This window comes from Nicotiana sylvestris, chromosome 1, assembly GCF_000393655.2.
Source record: "Nicotiana sylvestris chromosome 1, ASM39365v2, whole genome shotgun sequence".
In the NCBI taxonomy this organism is placed as follows: Eukaryota; Viridiplantae; Streptophyta; class Magnoliopsida; order Solanales; family Solanaceae; genus Nicotiana; species Nicotiana sylvestris.
The window spans coordinates 137,001,794-137,011,207 of NC_091057.1; the positions used below are offsets into that span (position 1 = coordinate 137,001,794).

General features: G+C 33.0%; 2 protein-coding genes across 2 annotated transcripts; one reads left to right on the top strand and one right to left on the bottom strand.

Moving 5' to 3' along the window:
* Positions 1-3,866: 3,866 nt before the first annotated feature.
* LOC104215458 (translationally-controlled tumor protein homolog) lies at positions 3,867-6,322 on the bottom strand. The gene is made up of 5 exons (XM_009765272.2): positions 6,186-6,322; positions 4,811-4,884; positions 4,587-4,715; positions 4,345-4,502; positions 3,867-4,223 (listed from the first exon to the last, which is right to left on the bottom strand). Exons 1-5 carry the CDS (start codon positions 6,211-6,213, stop codon positions 4,106-4,108), a joined length of 507 nt encoding a protein of 168 aa, XP_009763574.1. The 5' UTR covers positions 6,214-6,322; the 3' UTR covers positions 3,867-4,105.
* Positions 6,323-7,221: 899 nt separating this feature from the next.
* Positions 7,222-9,060, top strand: LOC138874913 (uncharacterized). Its single transcript, XM_070153709.1, has 3 exons — positions 7,222-7,288; positions 8,509-8,599; positions 8,736-9,060. The coding sequence occupies exons 1-3, from the start codon at positions 7,222-7,224 to the stop codon at positions 9,058-9,060; spliced, it is 483 nt and encodes a 160-aa protein (XP_070009810.1).
* The last annotated feature ends 354 nt before the right edge of the window (positions 9,061-9,414 follow it).

The following is a 9,414-nucleotide window of genomic DNA, read 5'->3' on the forward strand; positions in this document are numbered from 1 at the left end:
TAAATGCCACATCATCTCTTCCATTCCCTCCTTTATATTAATATATAGATGGTAATTGATTTATCTTTAACACTCAGGGGCAGTCATGACATGTTTTGATTGGACTTTACGTGTGGCCAAAATACTGTTTAAATCGCAATCATAACCCCAATTGGAACAAATTTTTACCGAGCCAAATTAAAATAAAGAAAAGATCAATTGAACAAGATTGTCTAACTGACCATAAGATAAAAGTTATCCAAGTACTTTCTAGTAGGGCTGCTTATCGGGCGGATTGAGCAGTTATTTACTCTTAATAATTTGGCTTATCAATTATCGATTTTTAAATATACTAGATTTAGTGTACGTGCGTTGCACGTGTATTATGCGTTATGCATAAAAGAGCGTATTTTAATTAGGTAGAATAAGAATGAATTACATATAAAGGTAACTGATGATGCAATAAATATTTAAATGATAAACTGTCTAAAATAGTGCATATTTAATTGAATAAGAATGAATTAAGTATAATATCAATTGACGATGCAAAAAAATTATTACATTAAAGAAATAGTTGTATTCAGCGTGTAGAGACTAAATTGAGTGGTACAACGAATCTTGGATGTGGTAATGTATATTATCGAAAAATTAATAAGGCGAACAGAAAGTAAAATATTATTTATATATTTAGTGAAAGATTATTGGATGAAATCTAAATAACTTACCAAAATTTGTTTGATTGGTGCACTTTGATGCCTCATCGAATGAAATAAAATTATTTGAAAAATCAATGGTCGAAAAGTGAGTATTGCTTTCTTCAACTAAAGTATTCTCCTTAAATCCAATCTCGGGTTCCTTGTGCGATGATTGGAAATTAGGATTGACACTATTGATGCGTCCGTTTATGATGTAACAAATCTTATTTTGTTGTAAATAATTTTCCCACTTCTCAATATAACCATTGAAAAGCATAGCGTGAATTTTTGTTCCCGGTAAAAAGTTTCACTTTAAGCTAATCTGATGGTTAAAACTATAATATGAAAAGACATGAAATAAAATATTGATACAAAATAAAAATTACCTATTCATTAACTAATGTCACAATTTTTCGGGTGCCTTGATTTGTTTTATTGTTGAACTCTTTTACTATTCCACTCCCAAACACTAACACTCGTATTACCCAACATGAATCAGATACTCTTAGACTATTAATTGGGACATACTGGTCTGACAATTCCTTTTCACTGGCCATTCAGGTGTACCTAAAATAAAATATGCATAAGCCTTTTATAAGTTATCAAAGTGACTAATTCAATAATTGATTATTTTTATGATATAAGGAAAATTGTTTACCTGAACAGATGTAATTGTTGAAATCTAAGTGATTCAAGCATGTCAATTGCAAATAACGCAAATCATGTAGTATTAATATTACATAGAATTAAAGGAGATAGTCTAGTTTTAATTTTTTTTAAAACAAGCAACTTGAGCTGGCATGACAATAAGTATTATTTATCATACAACAAAGAAAAAAAATACTAATTTAAGTAATAAGACTTAGATCGAATGTCTAATCGATTTTTGTGATGAATTGCAATTGTTTGATAATATGTATTAAATTTGTAAATTACGTGAGATGTGAGATTAGCCACGTCCAAAACATGAAACAAAAATTATATAATAACAATTTGTTGATGCAACAATAAAGATAAATTGTTGATGCAACAATAAAATCTGGTGCATGCAAACGTGCTTGCAAAATACGAAGTAATAAAAGATGTTGATATTTGTAAAAGAAACAAAACCTGAAATTATGGTGTTGGAATAGGGCGAAGTTTGACAATTAAATTGTGACATTGTAGTTTTTTTTATAGAAATATTTTGGTACACAAATTGATACATAAAAGGAATTATATGCTCGTGGAGAATCTAACTACAAAATTTCTTAGTTTAGATAATTTAATGACAAATAAAGTCATGTATTGAAAGTTGAACAAAGTAGTAAAAGTTTAGGAAAAAACGTTATTAACTATTCTAGTGTATGAAAAAATTACCAAATATTTACTACTCCAAAGAATAAAGGGAATTTAACCAAAGTCCAATAGACATACGGTCATTTAATGAGAGTGAACCAAGTAGCGAAAGTGCAGGAAGTTTTTTTTATTTACTTTCCTTGTGTAAGAAACATGAAGACAAGTTTTACCAAATAATTAAGGCAAACAAACGAAGTCATAGGGAAGCGAAAGATTAGGGAATTTTTTTTATTAACTTTCCTATGTAAGGAGCGTGAAGAAACATTATACTAAATAATTAAAGCAAAATTAATAACAAATAATTGTGGCAAAAATTTACCAAATAATCTCGTTAACATTCCAAGATTGTTAAATTTTTATTAAATATTAATGAAATACTTAAATTACTACATTGTCCAATGTGGACCCTATGTTTTAAATGGTAAAAAAGGTGAACGAAATTTCGCTAAGGGCTTTCGTGCTTTTAATATAATATAGATTAATCCGCTAGCCACCCGATAAGATATTGGGCGGATTGGTATCGGTTTAGCTCTTATCGGGTGGTTTATTGGCCTAATTCAATCTATATTGCGTGCATTAATTATTTGCTGACCGCCTAACATACAAATTCATAATAAGAAATTACAGATGAGTCCAGACATACATATGTCTGTTAACGCCTACATTACATCCAATATGTTAAATCAACAATATTGAGCAGACTCCACCGATTCCAGGGAACCCCTTTGTTACTCAGGAAGAAAAGTTCACTACCTTAAATCAACAATATGTTATATAACTTCAACGTCACTGCTCATAAGCGTTAACATATGAGTCCAGACATACATATATGGATAGAGTACTGGAAGAGTGGAAGATTGAAGTGGAAGGGTTTTTGATATTTAATATATATATGGATAAACATAAATTATATATATATATATATATATATATATATATATATATATTCTTAACGGGTTAACGGATTATCCGTTAAGAAAATTGAATACTTCGCCCCCAAACCGATAAGCCGTTAATAAAAAAAATTCAATCCGTTCCCCGTCCGTTAAACCGTTAACCCTATACCAATAAGCTATTAAGCTTCGATTTCGGTTCGATTTTCAGTTCCGGTTTGGTTTTGAACACCCCTACTTTCCAGGGAGTCCTGAACAGTCTTTTCCTTTTATTTTAAAACCACACAAGTAGAAAAGAACGAAAAAAGAAAAGGAGACAGCTCTTGACAAGATTTAAACGTTAACATAAGCTAATATCACCCATGAACAAGATCGATAGTAATAGCAAATATAGCAAAGTTATTACCAGCAATTTCTTCTAATGCAAAATCCCACAACTGCAACTTTATAGCTTTTCCATTTTAATAATTTAAGGAGCAGATGACAGTAAGGTGTAGGAAATACTGAATCAACAACGAGTACTGCACACTTCCAGTTGTTGCAGCTTGCATCCTGGATAAACAAATAGGGGAACAAAAAAAGGAACCAAGACAGAATATTCGACAAAGTTGACATATTCAGTATTACAGAAATATCACACACACACACCAAACGACATAAAATTATCACAAGTAAATATAAATTGAAGGAATATGTATATTAATAAACTATAATAATAAAGTGAAAATAAAATACTCCATATAAATACACGTCATATATTCATTAAATTAATGTAAATGCCGCATTAAATAAATTTTTTCCACTAGCAGAGCCATACCTCTGCAATGAAAAATCTTCTCCATCACACAATTTGTTCATTATATTCGCGTCCACTATCACTAGTCAAAGAGAATCCTTTTTCCCACTGTTCACTAATAGGATAGCTGGACTAAAGTAAAATATCTGCCAACAATGAGACTGATTGAATAGGCAAAACTGCTAAAAGAGGATTTAATAAGAGAACTTTCAACTCAACCAGGATCATTAGCTGTCCCACATAATGAGATTATAACATTAAGAAACAGTTCAGGAAGTACTGGTTTAAACAAGTAAACCAGTTCATAAGACACTACCATAAATGAGCAAAAAAGGATAAAAACTTAAAACTACATGGAATGTCTCAAATTTGAAACTTTGTAGCTCAAAATCTCCACCAGACATCTAGCACTTGACCTCCTTCAAGCCAGGTGCAAGGTACAAAAAGGTAGGATCAGTTGCACCATCCTTGTAGTACGCAAACACCAGGGCACCATCGTCATGCATGCTCTCGCCAACAAAGCTGTCAGCAAAAACATTTAGTATAAGGTTCAATATATAGGCACAAAGTATATTTAAGGAAAAAAGGAGTCAAAATTAGCTACAACAATGTTATGAAGTGATAAAGAGTGAAAAAAACATACAACTGAAGGTCCTTGAGCTTTGACATGAGGAACTTAGTTGCTGATTCAATGTTCTTTTTAAATGCTTCTTGGGCTTCTCCTTCTAGCTTGGGAGTCAGGTTCTTGATGTATCTCTTCATGAATGTAACAAATTGTTTCTTGTCAAAAGAAGGTTGCTCCTGCAAACAGAAAATAAAGTCGTATTCACATAAAATAACAGGTATATTAGCGACGACTGAAGTTCCATAAAAGTGCATACAAACCTGAAGTCTGAAAGTGTCAACAATATCGACAACCTTGACAGCTTGATCATCCACACCTTCATCTTCATCAGCACCCTCAGCAGAAGGATTCGCCCCAATGTCTACATCAACAGCACCTTGAACAACCCACTGTAATGTGACCAACACACCACATTATTCCTTTTTCCTTATATTAGATATCAGTCCACAAAAAATATGGTTTCTAACAGATGGAAATACATTACCTTCCCTTGAACCTCCCAAAGACATCCATTCTCGAGTTCTTTGTAGGGGAATGAATCTGAGAGGAGCTCATCACCTGCAATGATTTTAATGTGTTAAATTTGAATAACAACAACGTACCATCATGAAGGGGCAAAAACGAAAATAAGAAATTTCTACAGGCAAAACGTCCTTGCGATCAGCACCATAAAATATAAGGATATTTTTCAATACTTCAACAAATAGGTAAGAGATAGTGAGCAGTCCAGAGCTAAGTAGCTACTTTTTTTTCCTTTTGATTTTAATCTATAAGTCCAGCTAAAAAGCTCATTCCCCCATTACACTCCTTTATTTTGTGACCAAATCCCCAAAATACTGAATACAGTTTAGGAACCAACCTCAGTTGTAGCTTATCTAGACTCTATTATAGATAAGAAACCTCATTGAGTGCACAAAACCAAGTAGAATCTAAACAGTTAGTCCAAAGCCACTGTTATAACACTCTAAACAGTGAACTTGAGCATATGAAGCAACTTAGGTCTTAGAGCAACTCGGAGGTGCATATAACAACAAAAGCTTGATGGAATAACTAACCAGAAGAAACGTGGAACAATCAAGATTAAACATTAAAAAGAGCCTCTGTAGCATCTTTTTATTTAGACATTGCACCATATACACTTTAAGATGCTTAATTGATCTCGAAATCACTAGAATCCACAAAGCAAATCCAGATCTACTGAAATCAAACCTGGTTTTTGTTGCACAAACATGTCCTTTTATGTTTGTTGCATAAACTTACAACTAGGATTTCCAAAATTAAATGTGTGAATGTGTCACAAGTCTAGCCAAACTAAAAACTAGAAAGATCAAGATTGGATCCAAATCGCTCCTATATTACTCCAAAATTCAAGAAGAGATCATAAAAGTATAGATAAATAAACTTTAATGATCAAATCCTCCAAAATGATGTTGAAATATAAGATCAGATTAGATCTAGCAATTCAATTCCCAAACAAAAAAGGAAAAAAAACTATGCGCTAATAGCTTAGGCAAATCACATAGACAGTAAGAGCAGTCAAATCAACCAGATCTTATTGAAAACTATGGTCCCAAACACCAGAAAAACTGAAATTCATACAATAAATCATGTCATAAAACAAAAGCCAGAAGATACAAGCGAATCATTCAACAAGAGTCACCACAGATAGCTAAAACAGCATTATTCCGGTTCCAAAATTACAACTTTCTAGCAAGGAGTTAAACACAAAACATAACTGAGCGGCAGAAAATTGGAACCAGGAAAAAAAAAACATAGAACACGACTCGACCTTCAAAACAACAAAAGATTAGCAGAAAAAGAGAAATAGATATAAGCGAAAGAAGGGGAAAGATGAGTACCGGAGATAAGATCCTGATAAACCAACATGATGTAAGCGTATTCTTTTGCTTTCTCTCTCTAAAAAGTAGGAGGATGACAAGAAGAGAGACGAGGAAAAAAACAGACCAGCGAAGGCTCGCGAGTGGGAGGGTTTGAGGTGGTGCACGCACGGGTATTTATAGCTGCACAATTCCACGGGATTGCGGTATACGAGTGGAACATGAGAAAAGACCAAAATAAACCGACTTGAATCCAGAAATTACCGTATTTGCCTTTACCCATTTTGGGTACCGCCGCACCATGTCCCAAAAGTACTCTAATTAACTTTGACGCAATGCCAATTTACATTATAGTCTCCAGTCTATAACAAAGACAACAACACTCCAATCCAATAATAATAATAATAATAATTAAAAAAAAAATATTCAGTTACGAAATTACGAGACCCAAAATAATGTTTACCGTTTGAATTAAGATGCTTTTCCCCACTAATAATGTTGTCCGTTTTAAAAAGATTGTCTTAGTTTGACTTAACATAAACTTTAATAAAGAAGATAAACCTTTCGAGATATGTGGTCTTAAATAATCCATAATATTTGTGTGACTATAAAACTTTTGAAACTTGTGGTCTGAAACCTGTCATATCACTTGTGTGGCTGTAAATGCTTCTTATTAAAGAAATATTGAAAAGTGTCAATCTCTTTTGAAACTAACTAATAAAAAATAATGCTGATATATATCTATATCTGTACTATATTAAAAGCACGAAAATCCTTAGTGAAATATCGTTCGCATTTTTTGTCCTTTAAAAATAGATTTTATAATGGAGAAAATCGTAATTAAGTTATTTTTCAAATATTTAGACTTTTAAATCAACTAAAAAATTTCTTATTAAATCTTTCCTTATTTGAACAGATATGTAGGACTTTAAATAAACTTTACCATATACTAATCCTTTTCTTATTTGAAAAAATATCTAAATTCAACAATAAATATAATACGTATATATTTGATGGCCCGTAAGACGACAATGGAGAAGGAAGCACGCATGTAGCAATGGATGACATGGTCCGCGTGAATATTGTTACTCTTCTTTTTGGGACTCCAAAAGAGGTGAACAAGAGTATACTACATAGAGATCACTATGTAAACTCTAATAAAATTTACTTTACATTATTAATTCATTGCCCAATCTGTATGATATGTAAAAGACTTAAAAGATCTCTTCTCATGTTCTATCGTATTTTTCTCCCTTTATAATATATTTTTTTCTTATTAGGTGTGTAATTATATATTTATAACCATAAATTGGTCGTTATTTATTTAATGTCAATATTATCACCTTTTATGTATTTTTTAGATTTGTTTATACACGGTTTGTTTTAGAACTAATCTTGAAAATACTTTGCAAGGACATGAAAAGGAGTTCAAGCTCTTTATGCCTTAGAGATGTAAGTATTAAAGTATGCGTCAAGAGAAAAGGAACGAGCAAGAAGAATCAAGGATTCTGTTTCTAATGCATATGTGCAACTAGGAGTACTCTACAAGACTAAACAACGTCAACGGTTGTCCTTTCATTTCGCTGTTAATGCAACCAAAGTATTATTCTTTATTTATTTGTCAATTTTAGAGATTTGATTGAATAGATATATTAGTTATTATGGTAGTTGGGACCTTTCTTTTAATTGTTTTTTATGGTAAATTTATACTTTGAAGGTCACTACAATTCTTTAGTTCTCTGTAAATAAGCATTGTCACAAACTTTTTTTTAGCTTTAATTTAGGATTTTGTATGAAGGAAATAACTAAACTAAATTCTTCATCTTTACAAGTTCAAAGATATTTTTTTGCCATTTTTGTATTCAACTACAACATCAATGTAATAACCAGTTGTGGCATACACAAATTTTTTTTTTTGTAAGTGGTGTCAATATTTGAAAAAGCAAACAAATAAATAAATTACTATAATAATAAGCGGTGTCATATTTATACCAAATATTTTCATTTTTTATGATCTATACATATATATTTACGTTTTGTTTTACAAAGCGGTATCATGTGATATTGTTTGAGATAAGGTGCCTACGCCCGTGGTAATAACACTCTATTTTAAGGTTTTAGATAAATACGATCGATATTAATTTATTATTTTCAGAAACTCAATTTTTTTAGTTTTATTTAAAATTCAGACACTGTTAAGAATTTATTTATCATTTGAAGACAACGATTTTTCTTGAAAAGCTACTTTTTTATCTACGTTATAATGTATTTTTATTGCTGGCCAAGACTCAAATTGATTATCTACTCCTCCAGAAGTGATAAGGGTCTGTGAATGAATTGCAAGGTTATATCAAGCGAGAATCTCATGACTCATCATGGGCTATTAGTGATGGACTTAGAGATCGTGAGGAAGAGGAAGAAGAAGGTTGTGTAAGGTCAACCTAGGATCAGGTGGGGTGACTTGATGTATGACATAGCGCATGAGTTGGGAGGAAAGTTGTTGGCTATGGGAGCCCAGAGGAGCAGTGGGGACGCGAGCTGTATGTGGACCACGACATCGTAGTGTATTAGAGTAGCTGTGAGAGAGGTGTTAGGGGTTTCGAAGGGTTTCTCTGGCGGCCACAAAGGTGACTGGTGGTGGAGTGAAGAGGTACAAGAGAAAGTGGAAGCCAAGAAAGCGGCATACTTGAAGTTTATAGAGAGCATGGACGAGGAGGCAAAGAGGATGAACAAGGAGGCGTATATAAGGGCTAAGAAGGAGGCGAAGTTAGCGGTTACTGTAGCTAAGACTGCGACATTTGGGCTTCTATATGAAGAGCTTGGGGCCAAAAGCAGGGGCAAGAAGTTATACAGGCTAGCCAAGGTGAGAGAAAGGAAGGCTCGTGATCTCGATTAAGTTAAGTGCATCAAGGATGAGGAAGGTACATTTTTTATGGAAGAGGCTCAGATTAGACGAAGATGACAAACATACTTCCATAAACTCCTGAATGATAAGGGTGATAGGAACATTGTGCTAAGAGATTTGGAGCACTCCGAGATTCGTTGATTTTGGATATTGTAGGCGTATAAGAGTAGAGGAGGTCGAGAGGTCTATGCACAAGATGCACAGGGGTAGAGCAACCAGGCCAGACGAAATCCCTGTGGAATATTGGAAGAATACAGGTAGGACGGGTTTGGAGTGGCTAACTAGGTTGTTCAACATTATTTTTAGGATGCCCGAATAATGGAGGTGGAGTACGATGATTCCATT

Excerpts from the sequence above, each read along its gene's own strand:
- LOC104215458 (XM_009765272.2), bottom strand. The coding sequence starts at position 6,213 with ATGTTGGTTTATCAGGATCTTATCTCCG. Across the intron at positions 4,885-6,185 it reads TTATCAGGATCTTATCTCCG|GTGATGAGCTCCTCTCAGAT; the intron begins GTACTCATCTTT and ends AAATCATTGCAG. Across the intron at positions 4,224-4,344 it reads AAGCTCAAGGACCTTCAGTT|CTTTGTTGGCGAGAGCATGC; the intron begins GTATGTTTTTTT and ends TTTTGCTGACAG.
- LOC138874913 (XM_070153709.1), top strand. The coding sequence starts at position 7,222 with ATGGATGACATGGTCCGCGTGAATATTGTTACTCTTCTTTTTGGGACT. Across the intron at positions 7,289-8,508 it reads TCCAAAAGAGGTGAACAAGA|GTTATATCAAGCGAGAATCT; the intron begins GTATACTACATA and ends ATGAATTGCAAG. Across the intron at positions 8,600-8,735 it reads GAAGAAGAAGGTTGTGTAAG|AGTAGCTGTGAGAGAGGTGT; the intron begins GTCAACCTAGGA and ends GTAGTGTATTAG.